At 42.8% G+C, this 24,126-nt stretch overlaps 1 protein-coding gene across 9 annotated transcripts in view; it reads left to right on the top strand.

The window, feature by feature from the left end:
• The window catches only part of ABCC12 (ATP binding cassette subfamily C member 12), a 127,494-nt gene that overhangs the window by 74,770 nt on the left and 28,598 nt on the right, over window positions 1-24,126 (top strand). For 6 of the 9 annotated variants that reach the window (XR_012154481.2, XR_012154482.2, XM_073307712.2 and 3 more), the window contains 9 exons: window positions 7,732-7,866; window positions 7,970-8,072; window positions 8,153-8,224; window positions 10,610-10,699; window positions 12,056-12,159; window positions 15,601-15,807; window positions 17,654-17,880; window positions 21,292-21,429; window positions 23,070-23,256. The exons of 1 other annotated variant lie outside the window; for it this stretch is intronic. Coding sequence is in view for 6 of the 8 variants with exons in the window: in XM_073307712.2 (XP_073163813.1) it covers window positions 7,732-7,866; window positions 7,970-8,072; window positions 8,153-8,224; window positions 10,610-10,699; window positions 12,056-12,159; window positions 15,601-15,807; window positions 17,654-17,880; window positions 21,292-21,429; window positions 23,070-23,256 (1,263 nt within the window). In the remaining 2 variants the exon portion in view is untranslated. The remainder of the gene's footprint in view (window positions 1-7,731; window positions 7,867-7,969; window positions 8,073-8,152; window positions 8,225-10,609; window positions 10,700-12,055; window positions 12,160-15,600; window positions 15,808-17,653; window positions 17,881-21,291; window positions 21,430-23,069; window positions 23,257-24,126) is intronic. 2 more of the 9 variants (XM_078848099.1, XM_073307714.2) reach the window with 2 other exon arrangements.

A 24,126-nucleotide genomic window follows, 5' to 3' on the forward strand; every position in this document is an offset into this window, starting at 1 on the left:
GTTCAGACATGTTCTTTTCATCATCTTCAATGCAGCTTCCTCTTGAGAAGGAACACTTCTCATGATGTTGTTTCATTTGGACAGCCAGGCCCTGCTTTTCTTTGTTGCACTGTTTGCATTTTGCACGTATGTCTGTCTTACCCACAGGTAGAAGAACTTCATTAAATATTCCCAAACTGGGTCTCTTTTACGGCCTGCTGCCGTTATAGGTTTTCCCTCTAGTGAGAGAATGGTATGGTAGATCTCAAATCAATGAAGGCTCCACTCAAAGACCTCAAGACTTCTGGAATATGCTGCTCAAAACAGTTTCATTTTTGTTTCTACTGCCCGTCCCTCCCTTCTCACATTTATCTCCAGACTTCTTCTCCTTGTCCAGATCTATTCCGCCCCCAACAATCTTCTATTCACTGAACTTTTTGAAACTTTGCACTTTTAGAGAGAGGTAAGGGCTTGACTCTGTGTGCAAATTTGCAGAGGGACAATAGGGTTGAGGTCTGTTATTTCTCACCTCTCTATATTATTTATTTAAAAATATTTTTGCTGTTAACAAGCATGTTATTTCTGGAGACACAAATCCACAGTTTGAGAACTGCAAAACTAAGCATCTCTGATGGTATCTTCTAGACTGAGCACTGAGCCCCATTGGGTAGATAGAAAGATTAACCTAAATAATCTATACAGAAGCAAAAAAAAAAATCATTGATTTTTATCCACCCTGCTCCTGGAGGCCAATTCATTCGAATTACACAATGTAGTGTCTACACAATCCTCATGTCAACTCATGGATGTCGAATCAAGCGCTCTTGCGGAGGTGGTGCACAGAAGTTGACTTTACAGGCCACTTAGGTCAGTGGAAGGGACTCTGTAGTGTAGACACACATTATTGCATCCGAAGAAGTGAGCTGTAGCTCATGAAAGCTTATGCTCAAATAAATTGGTTAGTCTCTAAGATGCCACAAGTACACATTATTAGATCCACATAATGTGGCTTATGTTGACCAACGTTTGTAGTGTAAACCAGGCCAAAGTCTCTGCTCCCTGGGGGAGAGTGCTGACTGCAAGGCTAATTCCTTTCACAGCTTCAGTCATTCTGGCTCTGGGACAGAACTCTACCACCCAGGCTGCTTCCCTGGCGTCCTTTCAGATCCTGCTTCAAAGGCTTCCACAGGAACCCAACTTGCTCCTTGTGATTACCCCAGCAACTGAGCTTTCTTAGCATGACACAGCTGGGCCTCTTAAAAGGACTATCACTGGACCCCAATTAATCTAACTCCCTCAGGCTGGGAAGCAGCTAATTAATTAAACCACAGATGAGCTGACTGAACAGGGCTAAGGTGACCATACATCCTGTTTTGGCTGGGGCAATCCCCTTTTTTAAGCCTGTTGTTTTTTTGCAGGGCAGGAAAACTTTTCCCTCCCAGCTCTACCTCCAGGCTTACCAGACATACAGCACAAAGGCTTGTGTTTGAGCAGACATCTCTCTGCAGTCTAAAGTACTGTGCTTCAAGCCCTTCCCTCTTCCAATAAGAAAGTAGGGAAATGTCTCCCTTTTGAAAGTCATAATTTTCAATAAATCTTAATTAAAGCACAGATGTCCTTGTTCAGCATTAGAGTCTTTACACTGAAATGCATTTCTCATAGCTTCCTAATGGCAAATATGTCTCAGCAGCTGTTTTGTTTGATCTAATACACCCATTTCATTTTTCACTTTTTTTTTTTTTTGGCTAGTAATATAAAAGCAATGTACCAGCAGGTGGCACAGAAGCAACATTTTAAACTGCCTTGAAGCACAAGCTGGAGGAGAATGTCCTACACTAATGGAAGACATTAGCGTACCATGTATAAATGCCAAAATCTAAATTAATGCAACATTAAGGTTGGTCAGATAAAAGAAAAAGTCAGGAAATGCAAAACGTAAGGTTCCTACAGCAATGTTAACTTGCCCACTCTGCCCATCCTGTATATTTGTGTTTAACATTTAACAACATATATAGAAATGTAGAAAAACAACAAGAGAAAAAACCTACATATGTATACCTAAGCCGATTTGACATTGCTGTAGAAGCCTTTGCTTTGCTTGGTTATTTTTTTTATACTTTTTATTTTAGCAGGGATCCTTAATAATACAGTAATATAGCTGGTCTCATTTATAGACTCAGACCACTAGGGTTGGAAGAGACCTCAGGAGGTCATCTAGTTCAACCCCCTGCTGAAAGCAGGACCAACACCAACTAAATCATCCCAGCCAGGGCTTTGTCAAGCCAGGCCTTAAAAACCTCTAAGGATGGAGATTCCATCACCTCCCTAGGTAACCCATTCCAGTGCTTCACCACCCTCCTAGTGAAATAGTTTTTCCTAATATCCAACCTAGACCTCCCCCACTGCAACTTGAGACCATTTCTCCTTGTTCTGTCATCTGCCACCACTGAGAACAGCCAAGCTCCATCCTCTTTAGAGCCCCCCCTTCAGGTAGGGGAAGGCTGCTATCAAATCCTCCTCACTCTTCTCTTCTGCAGACTAAACAAGCCAAGTTCCCTCAGCCTCTCCTCGTAAGTCATGCGCCCCAACCCCCTGATCATTTTCACTGCCCTCCGCTGGACTCTCTCCAATTTGCCACATCCTTTCTGTAGTGGGGGGCCCAAAACTGGATGCAAAACTTCAGATGGAGCCTCACCAGTGCCAAATAGAGCGGAATAATCACTTCCCTCGATCTGCTGGCAATGCTCCTACTAATGCAGCCCAATATGCCATTGGCCTTCTTGGCAACAAGGGCACACTGTTGACTCATATCCAGCTTCTCACCCACTGTAATCCCCAGGTCCTTTTCTGAAGAACGGCTGCTTAGTCAGTTGGTCCCCAGCCTCTAGCGGTGCATGGGATTCTTCCATTCCAAGTGCAGGACTCTGCACTTGTCCTTGTTGAACCTCATCAGATTTCTTTTGGCCCGATCCTCCAATTTGTCTCGGGCACTCTGGACCCTACTCCTACCCTCCAGCGTATCTACCTCTCCCTCCAGTTTAGTGTCATTTGCAAATTTGCTGAGGGTGCAATCCATCCTGTCATCCAGATCATTAATAAAGATGTTGAAAAAAAACTGGCCCCAGGACTGACCCCTGGGGCACTCTGCTTGATACCAGCTGCCAACTAGACATTGAGCCATTGATCACTACCTGTTGAGCCTGACAATCTAGCCAGCTTTCTATCCACCTTATAGTCCATTCATCCAATCCATACTTTTTTAACTTGCTGGCGAGAATACTGTGGGAGACCGTATCAAAAGCTTCGCTAAAGTCAAGATATATCAACTCCACTGCTTTCCCCATATCCACAGAGTGAGTTATCTCATCATAGAAAGCAATTAGGTTCGTCAGGCATGACTTGCCCTTGGTGAATCCATGTTGACTGTTCCTGATCACCTTCCTCTCCTCCAAGTGTTTCAAAATGGTTTCCTTGAGGACCTGCTCCATGATTTTTCCAGGGACTGAGGTGAGGCTGACCGGTCTGTAGTTCCCTGGGTTGTCCTTCTTCCCTTTTTTAAAGGTGGGCATTATATGTGCTTTTTTCCAATCGTCCAGGACCTCCCCCGATTGCCAAGAGTTTCAAATGGCCAATGGCTCTGCAATCACATCAGCCAATTCCCTCAGCACCCTCGGATGCATTAGATCTTGTGCATGTCCAGCTTTTCTAAATAGTCCTTAACTTGTTCTTTCACCACTGTGGGCTGCTCACCTCCTCCCCATACCGTGTTGCCTAGGACAGCAGTGTGGGAGCTGACCTCGTCTGTGAAGACCTAGGCAAAAATAGCATTGAATACTTCAGCTTTTTGCACATCACCTGTCACTAGGTTGCCTCCCCCATTCATTAAGGGTCCCATACTTTCCCTGATCTTTTTCTTGTTGCTAACATACCTGTAGAAACCCTTCTTGTTACCCTTCACATCCCTTGCTAGCTGCAACTCCAATTGTGTTTTGGCCTTCCTGATGACACCCCTGCATGCTTGAGCAATATTTTTATACTCCTTCCTAGTCATCTGTCCGAGTTTCCACTTCTCGTAAGATTCCTTTTGTGTTTAAGCTCACCGAAGATTTCACTGTTAAGCCAAGCTGGTCGCCTGCCATATTTGCTATTCTTTCTGGACATTGGGATGGGTTGTTCCTGTGCCCTCAATAAGGCTTCTTTAAAATACAGTCAGCTTTCCTTGACTCCTTTCCCCCTCATATTAGCCTCCCAGGGAATCCTGCCCATCAGCAGGGCCAGTGCAAGGATATTTTGCGCCCTAGGTGAAACTTCCACCTTGCGCCTTGCCCCCCCCCCCGCCCACATTGGTTCATTGAGGGGCAAATCCCAACGAGCCTTTATAGACCCCAGGGGCCAGCCTGCCCAGGGGCCAGCCGTGCCCAGGGCCTGCTCCCCAGACCAGGTTCCCCCCTCCCCGCCCCCTAAACTCCCCTGGAGAGTGCACAGCCCCTCCTCCCCCCATGAGCTCTCTCCTCCCCACCCCACCTCACCCCGGCGGCTCTTGCCCTGAGTCCACTCATTGGCTTTGCTGAGCTTCGGCCGCTGCAGCAGCTCGACAGGGAGGAGCCGCCTTCTGGAGGCACCGGAGAGCCAGAGCATCCTGCTTGCGGCGGTGGCAAGCCCCAGCCATGGAGGAGCCGGCGTGGCACAGGGGGACAGCAGCCCTGCAAAGGCGGCGGCGCTGCTAGCGGGAAGCAGCCATGTCCCCCTCCTCTCCTGCCCAGGCTGCGGCCTTAGCACTCCCCCCCGGGGGGCTTCTGCAGGCTGCAGTGGATGCATATGGGCACCAGCCCCCATGTGCCCCCCAACTCCCCCGTTGCCCAAAAAAGAGGATGGGGGGAAGGGCCCTGCCCTCATCCACTCCTTCCCACTTCCCACCCCCTAACTCCCAACCCTGCCCCCCTGCTCCTTTTCCCCTGACTGCCCCCTCCTGAGACCCCTCCACCCTAACTTCCCCCTAGGATCCTACCCCCTACCTGTCCTCTGACTGCCCCAACCTTTATCTACACCCCCACCCCCAGACAGACCCCTGGGACTCCCACGCCCCATCCAACCACTCCCGCCTCCTGCCAGGACCCCCAGAACTCCCGACCCATCTAACCCCCTCGCTCCCTGTCCCCTGACTGCTCCGAACCCTCTCCACTGCCCCACCCCAACAGCCGCCCCCCGCACCCTTAACTCCCAACCCATCCAACCCTCCCCCTGGTCCCTGAGTGCCCCCCGGCTGAGACTCCCCTTACCATGCCCCTGCTGGTCAGATGCTGGCTCCACGTGGAGGCAAAACATGCCGCCAGGCTGCCGCGCGTACAGCCCCTCCCCCGCAGAGTGCTGAGGCAGTGGGAGGGGCGGTGGTGGCAGCGGCTCACATGCCTGGGAGCAGCAGAACCCAAGTGTGGTGAGGTGGAGCCAGGGGGGTGCACGGGGGCTGCCGCCCGCATGCCTCTGCTGCGGCCTGCAGGAGCCCCCACACCACACCGGCTCTTCCATGGCTGGTGCTCGCCGCCCCTACAAGCCGATGCTCTGGCTCTCCGGTGCCTCCAGAAGGCGGCTCCTCCCTGCCGAGCCAGGGCACTGCTTTTTGGCGCCCCCAACCACTTGGTGCCCTAGGCGACTGCCTAGTTCGCATAGTGGTTGCACCGGCCCTGCCCATCAGTTCCCTAAGGGAGTCAAAGTCTGCTTTTCTGAAGTCCAGGGTCCGTATTTTGCTACTCTCCTTTCTTCCTTTTGTGAGGATCCTGAACTCAACCTCTCATGGTCACTGCTGCCCAGGTTGCCACCCACTTCTACTTCCCCTACCAATTCTTCCCTGTTTGTAAGCAGCAGGTCAAGAGGATAACAGCCCCTGGTTGGTTCCTCCAATAGTTGCACCAGGAAGTTGTCCTCACTCTCCAAAAACTTCCTGGATTGTCTGTGCACTGCTGTATTGCTCTCCCAGCAGATATCAGGGTGATTGAAGTCCCCCATTAGAACGAGGCCCATGTTTTTATCGTCCTAAATTATTTCCTAAAGAAAAAAAACCTGTGTGGTGATGGTGAAAATGCATCAGTACATGCTTCCAGGAGACAGTGGTATGAGTGCGCTTCAAGAACTGCATTCATACATGGTACTTATTTGGAGCTGAGAAAAACTTTTGCCTCCTTGAAATCAACTTGGGGTGCCTGGGCCAAGGACTTGCTTATACAATCTGGAATGACCCCAAATTGGGGAGGGGGGCAGATTCTATGCCAAAAAATAAAAAATTCTGCATGGCTGTTCTGGTGCCACAGTGACCTCTGTTGGGTGAAAGGCAGAACTGCAACACTTCTCAGGCAGAATGTATTTTCTGCAGGAAAAAAAATTCTGTGCTGGACAACAATTCTGCACGTGCACAGTGGTGAAGAATTCTCCCAGGAGTAATAGTCACCTACTTCAAATTTCTCAGGTTCTTTAGGCCCCAGTACATTCTGGGGCACAAAACCCAAGAGCCCAAATCTGAATTGAATGTGTAATGTAATGATCACATATTGACATGTATTTTGGGGAGAAAGTAAGGGGCCTGCCAAGTGGCAAGAACTACAGTTTGATAGAAAAAGCTGAGGAAAGGCGATTCTTGAAGTTAATTTTCTAAGAGACTCATGGGGCAAAAATCAATCCCCAGCACCCAAGCCAAGTATCTTGGCTGGTCTACAGAGTGGTCCAGGAGGGGAATAAGAATACTCTCATCAAGGCAATGAAATTACAGTGGAGTCAGAACCACTCTATGAATCCAACAGGGTGAAGAAAACTTGCAAAGGCATGGTGCATCCCTCTGCAGTTTGAGCATCCCCCACAAACCTCTAGTGCAGCAGCCACACCAGTCTTGCTACCTGGGGACCCCTCTGCACTTGTACCAGTGAAGGCAGGATTTGCCCTTTATGTGTAGAACGGTGAGACTAATAACTTGGGGAGATTTGGTTCAGATTTGACAGACACAGAATAAATAGAAATTCAATTAGTAAGCGCATCAGACCTACCCTGGCCCCTGCTCTGCATTGCCATTCAGTTGGCCTAAAGAGGTTGGAAAGAAAACATAAGCAGTCAGCTTGAAACCCTCTGCCAAGGAGAAATTCTTGGGTGGTGCAGAGCCACCATAGCCAGTTGTTATGCTACCTCTCTTCAGGAATTTACAGAGGGGACATGTTGCGGTCATGCCAAGAAGGGTGTGTGACCAGAGTGCCACTGTGCTCTGACAATGTCCAATTGATATATCAGATCCTTGGAATCATAGCTAGCTCTTAGGCTCCACTAAGCTACACAGGGTCCAGCACAGAACCAGCCCCAGGGTTCTAGAGCTGCAAGTTCTTTTTTCACAGTTCTTCCTCTCGATGGCCCTCACCATTTATACGCACAGCTAAGGAATGAATCCATTATGTTGGCTATTAAAGGGAAGAGCATCAAGTTCAGTGGAGGCCAAGCAAGCTATTTTGGTAATTTAGGCTGAATTTTTGAAACAAAATTGATTGTATTGGAAAGCCATTTTAAAATAATTCCTTTACACATTTAATTGTGGAGTACAGACAGAGGCATAGACAACTGCATGAATGTAGTAAATGAACATAGAATTGCTGAAGTTTTCCCAACTGTGAAATGAAACCTGTTAATTACCATCATTCAGTTTGAAGACACTACGTGCATGCATTTCCAATGCAGTTGCAATATTTATGGAATTAATGGTCCATTCTTAAAAATCTGTAGTATTTAGAATTCTGTGATGAAGTCATTTTATTAGAAGATGGAGAAATATATGAAAGGGGAACTCATGAAGATTTAATGAAAGAAAAAGGACGCTATGCTCAGCTAATTCAAAACCTCTATATGGAGCAAGCAAAGGTAACATTTAGCCCTTCCTCTTAAACATATTCTGCTTTTACATGCTTTAGAATATTGAAAATAGGGTTTCAGATCTCAGAAGTAAATTTTTCTTATTTTAAAGGACCCAGAAATTATTTTGACTGGAACAATGACAGAACCAACAAGCGAAACTCAGGACAAGAGTGATTCCTCAGGAAGCTCTTACAGAGGAGTTGAAAATCCTGGTAATGTAATTTAGGACAATAATCAGAATTGCCTATACTCTGTTGTTTAAAAAAGACTAACTGTTCTTTCATACACATAGCTTTTGTTATGTCTGATGAGGAAATCATCATAAAGGAACCCGAGAGAGACCCACAAAGGGGAAACAACACAGGTATGCTACAAAGACTCACTTGTGCATCTTTCCAAATTGTTGCTTTTTTGAAAAATGAATTTAATTGTAAATTAATATAGATTTCTGATTTGAAAGAGATTGTTGCATTCAAAATGTGCTGTGTCCATCAACTAGTTTCTGCTCCTCAGATCCTCTTGCCTGCACTGAGTAGTTTTCTCTTTTAGGGATGGATTGTCTTTTTGCTCTGTTTGTACAGCACAATGGGATGTTGGTGCACAAATAGGGCTCCTAGACATTACTTCAAAACAAATAATTATTCTAAAATAATAATAAAATTGCCTTTCCTGAGTTGATGAGCAGAGAGGCAGATCAGTCATCATTGCCGCTTCACTTCTCGGAAGCGTTTTAGATTAATTTAATATTTGTGAAAAATGCCACAGAGAATATTGTATGCTGCTGTCTTCCCTTTGGAACAAGCATAACACAGACAGTTGCAGTGCAAGCATCCCCACATTTGCTCTGCCACTGTGCCTCCACTCTATTGTAGAGCAACTGAGGAAGTGCTGGACAGGTAGGATGTCTCAGTGGCGGGCGGGGGGTTTCCTAATGAGACTCCCAGCAAGGGAGTCCTACCTCCACCTTCCATGTTGGTGGGGTGAAGCAACCCGAGAGATGTTTTCAACTTGTTTGGAGGAATAGAAGCAACTTTGAAATTTATAAAATGTAACTCGTGGAAGAGTGGGGTTGTGGCCAAAAAGGTGCAGGGAGGAGACAGAGAAGATAAGACACAGCCCATTTTGTTAACTTGTAAGCACTGACACTGTTCCTTCATTTGCATAGCTGACACTGTCACTTATAAGCACATCTCTCACAAATATGAAGTTAAAATTACCTTGGCTAAACTGCCAGCCAGAGCCTTCAGTAGATACAAAGGTCACAGTATTAATGCTGAACAGAAGTTTCTCATCTTCGCCCTGTGACAGGGCTGGGACTCACCACCGCAGCGCCTCTTGCTGACTCATCAGGGAATTAGCTCAGTGCATTGTGGAGGGCCCTCCACTGGTGGTGTCCCATCTGTCTCTCGCCCTCTCTTGGCACCTGCACCCATGTTGCTCCCTTCTTGTGACATCCTCTTCAAGACACTGCCCTCCGGCAGTGCCCCCTAGTCCTCGTTCACCCCCTTCCAGGGGTGGGGTTATCAGCAGTCTTTCACTTCGCCCAGCTACAGAGGCCAACCACACCCCAAAGCCTAACCCCTTGTGCCAGGGTTCTGGTGCAGTCCGCTATCACCACATCCGATGTTTGGGTGTATGTGCAAGGGAGAAGGGGGGGACCCAGGCCCGCCCTCTATTCTGGGTCCTGACCCAGGGACCCTTTGGCAGCAGCCTTCCTTCTCTCCCCTTGTCTGCCTCTCTCCCTGGGACGCTTCCCCTTCGGCCCCTTTGCACCGGCCCGGCCTGGCCCGGCCCTTCCCCCTGGGCCTGCAGCCTGGCAAATACCGGGCTGGAGATCCCTTCTACTCCCCTCGCCTGCCCTCCCCTGTGCTAGTCCCCTCACACAGGAGGCAGACCTTCACCCTCTGAAGGCCTGGGAGAGACTGACTGCTCCCTTCCTGGGCAGCCTTTATATAGGGCTGAGCCTGACCCTGACTGGCTACCTCTTACTCAGCCTCTGATTGGCTCCCTAGCAGGCCTTCTCTGATTGGCCACCCACCCACACAGCCTCTCTGGACTGCTGGAGCCCCATCTAGTATAGGAATAGGGCAGCCAGCCCACAATATGCCCAAAGTGGCTGGAACTGTTATTTTAATAACTGTTGTATTTCTGCTCTTAAAATCATTTCAAGGAAACATAATGGGGTTAGGACAAACAAAGACACTTTCAAAGCTAAATCAAAGTTACAGGGATGTTGTAAAGGACTAATATAGACAGTAAATTGCTTTTTAGCTATAAAATCTCTCCTTTCACATCGAATTCTATACATTAGCAGTGTAGTGATATACATAGTTTTATAACTGTCTTGGGTGGAGCAGAAAATGTTGGTTTTTTATTCTGCTTTAGCATGCATATTGCTCTGTCAAGGATGAGGAAGAAGAACAGGAATGTCAATAGAGTTTTGCATTGAAACCTGTGAGCTATCGATCATTTTTAGCAAATCCATATCATTTACATTTTAATTCTCATCACAATTTTCTAGTCATTCAAAAACCATTATAAAACTGGAGGGAGCATTTACCATATGGCAGCGTCCAGAGGCAGCGGGGATTCTTTAAAAGGAGGAATACATTTCACTGAGTTTCTTATGAAGCTACAAATATGTATTTTAGCATATAGAGTTTTTTATTTTGGTTTAACATGCCCAGGATTCCTTGATATTGGGTCAAAATTTTGTTACATGAATGTATGCTTTTTGTTTGTGTGGTAGCTCCTGTACACCAACTTGTTAGAAAAGAGGAAAAACAAGAAGGCTCAGTGACATGGAAAACCTATCATGCCTACATTAAGGCATCTGGAGGTACATTCTGCAAAAATGTCTTTATACTGAATTTGCATTTTTTTCTTTGATATTTCCATTTTTAAAGGTAGGATTCCTTTCCAATGTTTTTCCCTAAATCTAAACTCTGATATTTCAGTTTCAGATTATTGAAATTAGACAAACACAGTAAAATGGTTGTATTTCCCAGGAAACAAAGCATTGTAATCTCCTGATATATTTATAACCTAGAATTGCCGATCACTGGATTTTATAGAGAAATCTGTTAGTAACAGAATAATAATTTAAGACATTTATTAGAAAGAAAATGTGAAATATTCTAGTCAGAATACCTGAAAACCAAAATTTGGATCTAGATTGGGATTTCAAGATCGAAGTTTGGAATAGTTCACATCTGGGTTTTGGTCCAGCTCATTAGATAGAGAAGTCAGCAGTGAAATTCAGGTCTGGATCGGGTTCAGATTTACACACCCCCAGATTTCCAGGGTGTTTGTAAGATTTTGCTTTAAGACAACTTCTAATCCTACAATTATATGGGAAAATTGTGTTTATGTAAATACATATGCACATTTTTAGCCTTAAGATTTTACCCCGCTGATATAAAACTATAGCCCATGGCTAACCATGGGCCCCTATACTGTCTGGGCCTATGGTTAGCCATGGGCACAATTACTGTGCCTGTAAAAGTGCACACACAACTGTTTGACCACAAATCCCATATATGCATATGCAAACAAGCATTTATGTTCACAAATCGCATAGTAACATACGTAAATGAGACACCCACTTACCAGATTTTAAATATGAATTATTAATCCTTATAACCCCTTTTGGGTTCATAGCCAAGGAGCACTGCCCACTATTTCAATGCTGGTTCATTTAGTAAGAATCATGTGGGATGTGTGTGTGTGTGCAGTGAGTATGCATACATTTTAATTTGTACATCAAGTACGTTTTCCCAAGCATTAATTTACTAACAGATTCTGAAACCCACACTCACAATCATTAACATTTTGTACAGTGAGACTGCTCACTTGAATAAGAGATACTTAATCTGAGCAAGGATTGCAGAATCTGGCCCTTAACCACCATTCTGGAAAATACCAAAAACAATTAATATCAGTTCCCCCTCTCTGGGCTAATGGGTTAAATTCAGAAGCCCTTATTCAGTTTTTACCTTGACCTTGACTTCAGGATTTAACTCCTTGTTCCCACATTCTTGTAATGGCAGTTCTGCACTTATAGGAAGAGAAGAATAAATACGGATTAAACCATAAAGTCTTTGTTGAGAAGATACACAACAGAGTACATGAGTATAGTATGTTTAACCATTCTTACACCGTCAGTTATTTGTCTGGTCTTTTGGTCCATTTGCAGGTTTCATACTGTCTTCCTTTGTTGTACTTCTCTTTATTTTGATGATTGGCTGCTCAGCCTTCAGCAATTGGTGGTTAAGTTTCTGGCTAGAACAGGGCTCAGGGGTAAGTGTAACAATTTAATTGTAAATTTCTGCTCCTTAAAATCAGAGTTGCACATATATTTGAAGTTTTTAATATGAATAATAAAGCTCAACTCCAGTATCTATAGCATTAAGACAGTTGCTGTATGGCTTCCTTCAAACCCTGCTTCAGATGAAATTCTTATTTGTCTAAATAAATTGACCATATCACCCCTGCCACTTTCAGCAGCCTCCTGCCCATTCCAATGCAACACTACCCTCCTGGTTTGCAACACTGTCTCTGGACTCAATCCACTCTGTCCCTTTAGCCTTACATTTATCTAATCCCCTCCTATCCCACTCATTCCACCTCTACAATTTTGGGCTCCTCCAGAAGTTAATGTTTCACTTATGCTGCTGCATGTCCTATATCTAGGATTCTCTACCATCTCTCTCCAACCCACTGACTCACATATACACCCTCAATTTCACTTCAAAAACTTTTCCTTCCTCTCTGGCATAGAATGAACTCTCTGTATAGAACTCTGAGATAATGCATATTAAGGATGCCATATAAAAATCAAATTGATTGTATTGTATTATATACGCATTGAGGACATACTAGCTGGGAATTCAAAGCTGTGTATATGACTGATTTACTGCTGCACATTTTTTCACAATATTATAAATAAGTGGACATGAATCATGTACTGATCTGTATTAGTTTGAGTGCTCTATTGATGTACATGTTTTCCTGGAACAAAATCAGACCTAAATTTCCCATTATCATTAGATAAAAATAATTTAGAGCTAAACTGTGCCTTCTCACCAGCTCAAAGGCACTAGAGGCCCTGGATCGTAGAGGTACAATGCTTCCCTGGCAACCCAGTTGCATAGGATTGGGGAGAAGTAATTTGCAACATCCCTTTCTGGGGTCCAGCATCTTGCCCCCTTTGCCAGGCAGCTACCAGAGCATGCCAGGGCATGGACTCACCACTTCACCAGCTGTCAAGGTTCCTTCCCCACTCTGAACTCTAGGGTAAAGATGTGGGGACCTGCATGAAAACCCCCTAAGCTTACTTTTACCAGCTTAGGTTAAAACTTCCCCAAGGTACAAACTATTTTATCTTTTGCCTTTGGACTTTCACTGCCACCACCAAACGTCTAACCGGTTTTATTTTATTAGGAAAGAGCCAATTTGGAAATGTCTTTCCCCCCAAAGTCCTCACCAAAACCTTGCACCCCCCTTTTGTGGGGAAGGTTTGATAAAAATCCTCACCAATGTGCATAGGTGACCACAGACCCAAACTCTTGAATCTTAAGAACAATGAAAAAGCATTCAGCTTCTTAAAAGAAGAATTTTAATAGAAGAAAAAGTAAAAAGAATCACCTTTGTTTCTTCCCCCCTCCAGCTTTGAAAGTATCTTGTCTCCTCATTGGTCATTGTGGTCAGGTGCCAGTAAGGTTATCCTAGTTTCTTAACCCTTTACAGGTGAAAGGGTTTTTCCTCTGGCCAGGAGGGATTTTAAAGGTGTTTACCCTTCCCTTTATATTTATGACACCAGCCCAGTTGCAAAAGATTGTTGGGGAGAAATTTCTTCCTTCTACTTGTCTTTGCACTCTGTAAGGCTTAGGCAAGTGTAAAAACTTGCCCCTATGTAGCAATGCAAAACTGCTTTCTAGATGAACATGTTCCCTACCACTAAATAAAAGGGGATTAACTCGCTAACAGTGACTCAACTTTAGGTGTTTGGGTTTTTTAATGATAGAAAACCTAACAATAATGTAAAAGAAAACAGCTTTTGTGCAAGGTTCCAGTATGCTGCGTTTACAACCCCAAAACTATAATACAATAATAATAATAATAATAATAATAAAATACCTAGCTTTTATATAGTGTGTTTCATCAATAGATTTCAAAATACTCTATAAAGGAAGTAAGCATCATTAGTGACTTTGTGTTCATGCATCAGAACCATGAAGCATAATTTCCAGCAAAAATGATCAATTTGTTTTCATTCTTCAAGCTAAAGGAAATGCAAAATATGAATATAATTAATGGAGAAAAGTAAAATTGGTTCTTAATAATTTAAGGTGTTATCATTATCAGGTTAAAATTTGCTTTTTTTAAAAAGGGATGTCTCTGACAGTGTCCCTAAAAATATAAATAGATACTAATTTTTCCCCTCTTAAATTTACAATATTTAAGATACTTCAAAGGCAAGGAGCTAAAAGACTCTTGATATCTGCAGTTATTTTTTATAAACGGGTTAGGCTGACAAAATAAGGTAAAGGTGATTTTTTAAAGGTACAGTGGTGTTTTAAAATCTTGAGTTTACTTTTCCTTATCTGATATATATTTCCACAGAAAAGTAAGAATCATTGTTTTTCTGGGAGCTGCTTTCTCAATACTACTTCTATTTCCATAGATGTGTACACTGAACCGGAAAAAATAAAGTCAGGGTTATAAACTATTGGCTCTTAACAACATGCCATTACCTTATTTTGAAGAGTGAAAGTAAGAACTCTGACTTCTAGATTGCAGTGGCTGGCTGCCTGCTGAAATATACAAGTATAGGTTTTAAAACCCAACTACAGCTTTCAGGAGGCAAAATTATTACATTTTATATAGCACCATAAGTACACATGGTACTTAATAAATCATATTACTAGAGTAACAAGGCTGTGGAACCTAGAAACATCACAGGTGTCATTAAGCTCCACACCATAGTAATTTAAAATTTAATGATAGCAACATAGAATGCAGTTACTTCTCCAAAAGCAAAAGACCTCACCACATGCACAAAAGGAGACTCTCCTTTAACAAAAAGAAAAGGAGTACTTGTGGCACCTTAGAGACTAATGAAATACAGTTGAGCAGTTCTGATTCCATTTAGTGGAGGGAAGTGAGACACACATACATGCTGACTAGAAAAGTCCTAAAGAATTTAATAGGGATGAAAATAAATTTCTATTCAAATTAGAATGGGAGATAAGTTGTTAAAAGAAATGAGAGATGAGATGTAGGCAAAACTGGAACAGTCTAATGAAAATGAATTTTATAAAACTTAAAAAAATAAAATAAAAAAGAGGAAGCTAGTGAAGGGATGTGTGTAACATAGCCAAAGCACTGTTCTTACAAAAATCTGTAGGATTTCAAATGGGAAAATCTTTTTCTTTGTAAAAAGTAGTAATGTTGGGTGAGATTGAGTCATTATGGCTGCATGAAATCAGTGGATATACAGTATTGTGAGGATTTCCCTATGTAAGGGGGCGGGGGGGGAGGGGAGATTCAAGTGTGGTGTGGAGGTGACGTAACAGTTCTATGCCACCCCATCTCTGACTCAGGCATAGGGAAAGTGGTGTAGATGAGGGTATCCCTACACTTTAGCTGTCTGAACTTCCTTTATCCCTATCCATTTATCATTTTATCAGTAAAAGCTTTCAAATTTAAATCACTGTATTTTACACATTTGCTTTAAAGACTAACTGCAGCCTCCTGAGTAATGAAACAGAATATCCCATTTGTGACATGGGAAGCATCTCCGATAACCCCAGACTGCACTTTTACCAGTTAGTCTATGGAATGAGCATGGTGACCATGATTGTCCTAAGTATCATCAAAGGGTTTGTTTTCACAAAGACGACATTAAAAGCTTCTTCAGTGTTACATGATGATGTATTTTATAAGGTATGGAAAATACATTGCTTTAATCATTATTAGGGGATATTTACCATAATAAGCTTATAAAAGGATGGAGTATGTTTTAGTAGATACTGTTGATGCCTAGGGTCATTGGTTCTGTTCCCAGTTCAGTTGCTGCCTTATTGTGTGACCTTGAACAGTGCATATGAACATTTTGTGTCTGTTTCTCTATTAAATTATAATGTCTGCCTCCTGAACACAGTTGCTGTAAACTTTAAATTAATGTTCACAAAATGCTTAGAGCTTCTCAGATGAAAGAGTCTATGTAAATACAAACTATTACTTCTTGTAACCTGGACCTAAAATGATTGCTGGTGAGGGAAACTGCAACATCACCAGGTGACAGCACTGTGCAATTGGATAGGAACACCATACAGATTTTCACCTTCCTCTGAAGCATCAGGTATTGGTCTCTGCTGAAGGCACTTTACTGGACAAAAAAGGCAATGGGTAAAATGTTCAAAAGTGCCTAAAAGACAGGAGTTCAAATCCAACTGAAAATCATTCCAGGCACTGGCGTCTAAGGGCTGAAGAGTAAAATTTTCAGAAGCACCTGAATCCAATTTTCAGAAGTGATGTAGTCAGTTAGGGCCAGCTTTACAAAGGTATTTAGGTGCCTAAAGATGCAGAGAGTTGCCTAGTGGGCTTTAGAAAGGTGCTTAAGCATCTAGGCTATAGGCACCAACTTTGTGGGTGCTCCAGGGCTGGAGCGCACACAGAAAAAAAATAGTGGGGCTCAGCACCTACTGGCAGGCCCTGCCAATCAGCTCCTCCCCCCCCCCAGTGCCTCCCGCCTGCTGCTGATCAACTGTTCAGCAGCGGGCAGGAGGTGCTGAGGGGGGAAGAGTGGGGGCAGGAAGAGGTGGAGTGAGGGCAGGGTACGCTTAGTGGAAGAATGGGGTGGGAAGAGCTGGGAGAGGAGGAGGGGCAGGAAGAGGAAGCACGGGGATGGGGTCTTGGCAGAAGCGGTGGAGTAGGGGCAGAGCAGGGGTCTGGCACTCCCAGGGAAATCAGAAAGTCAGAGCCTGTGATCTAGGCACCTAACCTATTTTGGTGCTTTTGTAAAGCTTATTGACTCCAAGCCACTCAGGTGCTTTTGAAAATTTTACCTCATTAATCTAATGTGGTGTGACCTGTCCTATGCTCCTATATTTTGTGAGGCCTTGATTCAGCAAAGTATGTAAGTGCCCAACTCTAAGCATATGAGTAGTCCTATCAAATTCAATGGAACTACTCACCTGCTTTGAGAGGCAAGGTGAGTGATATAATATTTTTATGGGACCATCTTCTGTTTGAGAGAGAGACAAGCTTTCGAGCTTACACAGAGCACTTCTGACCTGAAAAAGAGCTCTGTGTGGCTTGGAAGTTTATCTCTCTCACCAACACTAGTTAGTCCAGTAAAATATATTACCTCACCCACCTTCTCTCTCTAATCTACAGGGACCAACATGGCTACCACAACACTGCAAACACCTGCTTTGAGTCAGACACCTGTTTAGACACGTTGATGAATCAGGGCCTGTTACAGTATAGCTTACTGTAATGATTCCTTTTTAAGTGTACTGTAAATCCTCAACATTCTGATTCTCATGTGCATTTATTTTATGATCATAACAACAGGAGATAAGCCTTTAAGAAATATTTATTCTATTTTCAAAGGCTGCTTCACAAATACTATCTGATGTTGTAAAAGCTATAATACATTTGTTTGCTGTTCCTCTTATTTACATTTTAGCCAAGATTATACTAGTATCTATTTTATCAAAAAAACTCTGAATACTGTAAAAAACAAAGACTGTCATTTGATTCTGCTGTTTCCCTTTATCCACAGATCTTACTGAGTCCAATGAGTTTCTTTGATACAACTCCCACTGGCAGGCTAATGAACCGTTTTTCTAAGGATGTGGATGAATTGGATGTGAGACTTCCATTTCATGCAGAAAATTTTTTGCAGCAGTTTTTTATGGTGATCTCTATTCTAATCATAATAGCCATTGTGTTTCCATTCCTCCTAATTGCAGTTGTTGTCCTAGCTACTATTTTTGTTATTCTTTTTCAGTAAGTTGATGTGCTTTTTCTTTAAGAACTATTTTAAGAATTTTTACTACCTTTGCGGTCTAGCCAATAGCAATTGTCATTCTTATTTACATCTCCTATTGTTGAGCTTAAGTTGCAAAATACTATACATTTTTTGTAAAGGTTTACTGGAAGGTGAGAACTACCAGAACCAGTATCTCATAGAGCAGGCACAGCCAGTGGAAACTGGGAATCTATCAAATGTTTACTGCCTTCTATACTAAGGGCTAAATTCAGTCTTTTGCTTGCACTGTCTTCTGCCAATATAGTCTAGGGCCCTAGTCTGCCCAAAATGACATTTCAGAGGCACAAGTCATTCATAACCTTCCCTTAACCTACAGGTCTACAATATAGAATCATAGACTTTAAGGTCAGAAGGGACCATTATGATTGTCTAGTCTGATCTCCTGAACAACGCAGGCCACAGAATCTCACCCATCCACTCCTGTAACAACCCCCTAATCTATGTCTGAGCTATTGAAGTCCTCAAATCATGGTTTAAAGACTATGAGGTACAGAGAATCCTCCAACAATTGACCCGTGCCCCACGCTGCAGAGGAAGGCGAAAAACCCCCAGGGCTTCTGCCAATCTGCCCTGGAGGAATATTCCTTCCCGACCCCAAATATGGTGATCAGCTAAACCCTGAGCATGTAGGCAAGACTCAGCCAGACACCCAGGAAAGAATTCTCTGTAGTAACTCAGATCCCACCCCATCTAATGTCCCATCACAGGCCATTGGGCATATCTACCGCTAATAGTTGAAGATCAATTAATTGCCAGAATTAGGCTATCCCATCATATCATCCCTTCCATAAACTTATCAAACTTAGTCTTGAAGCCAGATATGTCTTTTGCCCCCACTGCTTCCTTTGGAAGGCTCTTCCAGAACTTCATTCCTCTGATGGTTAGAAACCTTCATCTAATTTCAAGTCTAAACTTCCTGATGGCCAGTTTATATCCATTTGTTCTCGTGTCCACATTGGTACTGAGCTTAAATAATTCTTCTCTCTCTGTGGTATTTATCCCTCTGATATATTTATAGAGAGCAATCATATCTCCTCTCAGCCTTCTTTTGGTTAGGCTAAACAAGCCCAGCTCTTTGAGTCTCCTTTCATAAGACAGGTTTTCAATTCTTCAGATCATCCTAGTAGCCCTTCTCTGTACCAGTTCCAGTTTGAATTCATCTTTCTTAAACATGGGAGACCAGAACTGCACACAATATTACAGATGAGGTCTCACCAGTGCCTTGTATAACGGTACTAACACCTCCTTATCTCTACTGGAAATACCTTGCCTGATGCATCCCAAGACCGCATTAGCTTTTTTTCACAGCTATATCACATTGGCCGCTCATAGTCATCCTGTGATCAACCAATACTCCGAGGTCCTTCTCCTCCTCTGTTACTTCCAAGTGATGCGTCCCCAGTTTATAACAAAAATTCTGGTTATTAATCCCTAAATGCATGACCTTGCACTTTTCACAATTAAATTTCATCCTATTACTATTACTCCAGTTTTCAAGGTCATCCAGATCTTCCTGTATGATATTCCGGTCCTTCTCAGTATTGGCAACACCTCCCAGCTTTATGTCATCCGCAAACTTTATTAGCACATTCCCGCTTTTTGTGCCAAGGTCAGTAATAAGATTGGTCCCAAAACCGATCCCTAGGGAACTCCACTAGTAACCTCCTTCCAGCCTGACACTGTAGTCTCCCCTTTAACCAATGTTCCCACTAATTTTTGACAGGCCAGGTGTGCAAAAAATTTCTTCTGTGCAAATTTTTGTGCACATGGTTTTTCGCCGTGTGCGCGGGGTTTAGGATCTGTGTGCGCACGCACACACGCTCAGCTTAGAGGGAACAGTGCCTTTAACCAGTTCCTTATCCACCTTTCAATTTTCATATTCATCCCCATCTTTTCCAATTTAGCTAATAATTCCCCATGTGGAACCGTATCAAATGCCTTACTGAAATAGAGGTAAATTAGATTCACAGCATTTCCTTTGTCTAAAAAAATCTGTTACGTTCTCAAAGAAGATCAGGTTCGTTTGACACGATCTACCTTTTGTAAAACCATGTTGTATTTTGTCGCAATTACTATTGACCTCAATGTCCTTAACTACTTTCTCCTTCAAAATTTTTTCCAAGACCTTGCATGCTACAGATATCAAACTAACAGGCCTGTAGTTACCCGGATCACATTTTTTTTCTTTTCTTAAAAATAGGAAGTATGTTAGCAATTCTCCAGTCATACAGTACAACCCCTGAGTTTACAAATTTATTAAAATTTTTTGCTAATGGGCTTGCAATTTCGGGTGCCAGTTCCTTTAATATTCTTGGATGAAGATTATCTGGGCCCTGCCAGGCTGGCAGGGGAAGTCATAGCCAAGGTATCCTGGAATGCGTTGATTCAGCCCATGCTATGTAATCTCCAGCAGTGGAGAAGCTATGGAGACCTGACTGCAGCTTAAAGCCACAGCCTCACAGTGGAAGCACCAAGCTACAGTCCTGTTGTTCATATGGAGGATGGATGTTCAGTGGGATGCTGCTGCTTAGGCTTCTCTCCCCATACATGTTTTCTGGCCACATGTTGCATGTATTTTTCTTATGTGCCTCTCATCCCCTCTGTACCTGGAAGTAGAGGGGATGATATTACTCTTTTAGTTTTCAAAATCTACTGTCACACTTCAGTACTTATAATACATTATGATATATATGAAGGGCTAGATTATGCCTGGTCTCTCACTGGGAAGCAGACAGGATACATGTAGCCAAGACTTTAAAAAGTGATTAGTGACTTTGAATGCCCAATTTGAAACACATAGAAAGGACCCGATTTTCATAAAGTACTAAGCATCCAGTCCCTTTAAGGTATCTCAAATTGGGCACCCAGTCCCTTTTGATTATCCAGTCCTTTTAAAGTATCTGAAATTGGGCACTCAAAAATGGAGGCAGGAGGCACCCACAATTTCTACTCGCTTTAAGTTTAGACAAGGAGCTTTCCTCCATTTGTACTTCAGTGCCAGGGCCAGACCCAGCTGCTGTCCCTGGGTTTAGGGACTGCTCCCTCTTAGCCTTCAGGGGACACAAGGTACTCCAAAGGAGGTGAGAGGGAGTAAGTACAGCCATGGCACTGACCAGCTAAGCTAAGATGACTGGGCACAGAATGGAGCATAGTATAGTATGTGCACTCCTTCTGCATACTTAGGAGATCCAGGTAAGGCTGTGAAATGCAATTCCTCCCTACAGGGCGGTGCTGCTCTCTTTTCCCCCAGTGTAGGCCATTTGAGATTCCAGTTCACACTACTGGCTTTAGCCACGAGATAGTGATGTATACCATTGGCATACTGACATAAATACGTACAATATCATTTTGCTTTCATTTTGTTGCAGAATTTTTCAGAGAACCATCAGAGAACTAAAAAGAGTGGAAAACATTAGCAGATCTCCATGGTTTTCACACATTACTTCTTCTGTGCAAGGCCTCAGTGTAATTCATGCTTATAATAAAAAAGAAGACTATTTCAAACAGTAAGCTGCATACATTACAATTATATCCTATTTGTTTTGTTTGTCATTCTGATATGGAAAGATAACACTGCACTGTTATTCTTTACTTGATTGTGGATACTGTGGCGTTGTATATGCAGTGACATTAGGATGACCACATGCCCCAATTTTGTAGGGACAGTCCCGATATTCGGGGCTTTTTCTTATATATGCACCTTTTACTCCTGACCTCCTGTCCTGATTTTTCACACTTTCTATCTGGTCACTCTAAGTGACACTGATGAAACTATTCTGTTACTACAATGCAGAACAGCAATAATCCTGCAGCTTTTCATTTTTGAAAAGCTCCTAGTTTGTACCATGGACTGTCAGAAGTCTCACAAACAGCACTATGTGTCCTATCTCTGTGTTCATTTTTGAGCATTTTGTAATATTTTTACTTTCTGAGTTTTAAGCAATTTCTAGGATCTGAATTAAAAGCCAAAGGGCAATGAGTTCTCACTGGTGGGTTCTCAAAGTGATCTAGACCCACACATACAGACCTTTAGGGTTTGATTTGTGATGTCTCATGAATTGGACCATGTCAGATCTATTCTCCAGAACTGACTATGAACCCTGCTTAGTTTGCTTAAAGGTTCAGATCCCATAGCTAGGGCCCTACCAAATTCATGGTCCATTTTGGTCAATTTCACAGTCAAAGGATTTTTAAAATGGTAAATGTCATGATTTCTGCTATTTAAATCTGAAATTTCACAGTGTTGTAATTGGAGGGTCCCTGACTCAAAAAGGCGTTGTGGGGAGGTCACAAGGTTATTGCAGGGAGGGTTGTGGTACTGCTGTTGTAAGTGCAGAAGTAAGGGTGGCAATATCACAACCCCCTAAAATAACCCTGTGGCCCCCCTGAAACTCCCTTTTGAGTCAGGACCCTCAATTTGAGAAACACTAGTCTCCCCCTTGAAATCTGTACAGCATACGGTAAAAACACACAAAAGACCAGATTTCCCCGAGGGAGATCAGATTTCATGATCCGTGATGCATTTTTCATGGCTGTGAATTGGTAGGCCCCTACTCATAGCCACTGAAATTCCAAAGGGAAGCTCCCACTTTCCCTATGTGTCTAAATGTATCTTATTAGAACACAGGTTAACTAATGCAATTTTAACGCAATGTAGCACTGTTGTGTTTTACATCAAGTCATGTGGACTTTGAGGTTAACCATGACACTTCTCATCTGCATTAAAGGTCTGATTCTCATTAATACTGATGGATCTTTACACTGCATAAATTACACTTACGCACACTTTAAGGCCCCTTTAGACTCCCAGAGCTCCTAAATCTGTACACAGTCTGGTCCTAACAGTATTTGTGGGTCTTGTCCAGATACAGATGATCATTTCTGCTTCTGAGTATGGGATTTATGGAAGCTTCCCTTTAGAAAAATGTTGCAATATAAATCAATTCCTGACAAATTCATACTAAGCTGTGCTATCTCCTGTTTTATTCAACTGTTTGCATAATATTTTAAGTAAGTAGAATAAAACATGCATGAAGGCTATCATAAAAATACCTACATCAACAACTCACTAGGAAGCATGGAACTTGTGTTTACATGTTAAAACCTCTTTTAGATTATCAAAAACGTTCATCTATTTTCATTTCAGGTTTAAAATGCTAAATGATGAAAACTGCAGCCATTTTCTGTTGTTTAATTATGCACTACGCTGGTTTGCGGTTAGAACGGATATTCTCATGACCTTGGTAACCTTCATTGTTGCATTATTTGTTGCTTTGAGCCCTCCTTTTATTAGTACTGCAGCAAAAGGCTTGGCTTTGTCCTATATTATCCAGGTAAAAATAAATGTTTGGTGTCTTGGGTTAACCTCTGTTAATTATGTTAGTGCATATACATTTCCTATTCTACCCATTCTTTATCCTAAAATGCAATGTGAGTATTACATTCACTTGAAGCCAGGTTTTACAACCCTTACTCACACTGGGCAATACTTTACTCTGCAAATAGCACATTGGATATTGAAATCAATGGATCAAGATATTACCCAGCGTGAAAAAGAATGGCAGAATTGAGAACACAGGGAGAAAAAAATAGTTCACATTTTGGAAAGAGCTGAGATTCAAGTTGTACACATTCTACAGAAATGTAGCTACTTTATATAACTGCTTTACCTCAGCCTCATTTCATTGCACCTTACCTTCGATTATTTAATAACTCATTTGTAATGTCTTATTTTAAGTTAGATTGCTAATATTTCAAGGCAGGGACTGTGTCTTCCTATGCATTGTTACAGCACCTACCAGAGTGTGTATCTGATTCTGACTAGGGCCTTCATGTACTACTGCACAGTATATAAGTAGTGTGACAGGGTCAGGCTGGATGGCTATAGGAGAGTCATAGAAGACAGATAATATTAGCCCCACGTTAAGCAGGTCCCATTACCCTGGGTAAGATAACAGGGACTATTCCAGAACACTCAGGAACTTTCTAGAACTAATTAAGGGAGGCAGGCTAATTAGGATATCTGTAGCCAATTGGGAAGCTGCTAGAATTAATTAAGGCTAATCAGGACACCTGGTTTAAAAAGGCTGTCACTCCAGTTAGTGAGGTGTGCATGTAAGGAGCTGGGAGTGAGAGGATGTGCTGCTGGAGGACTGAGGAGTACAAGCATTGACAGACATCAGGAAGAAAGTCCTGTGGTGAGG

The sequence above is a fragment of the Lepidochelys kempii genome, chromosome 12 (genome assembly GCF_965140285.1).
Source record: "Lepidochelys kempii isolate rLepKem1 chromosome 12, rLepKem1.hap1, whole genome shotgun sequence".
NCBI classification, from domain to species: domain Eukaryota; kingdom Metazoa; phylum Chordata; order Testudines; family Cheloniidae; genus Lepidochelys; species Lepidochelys kempii.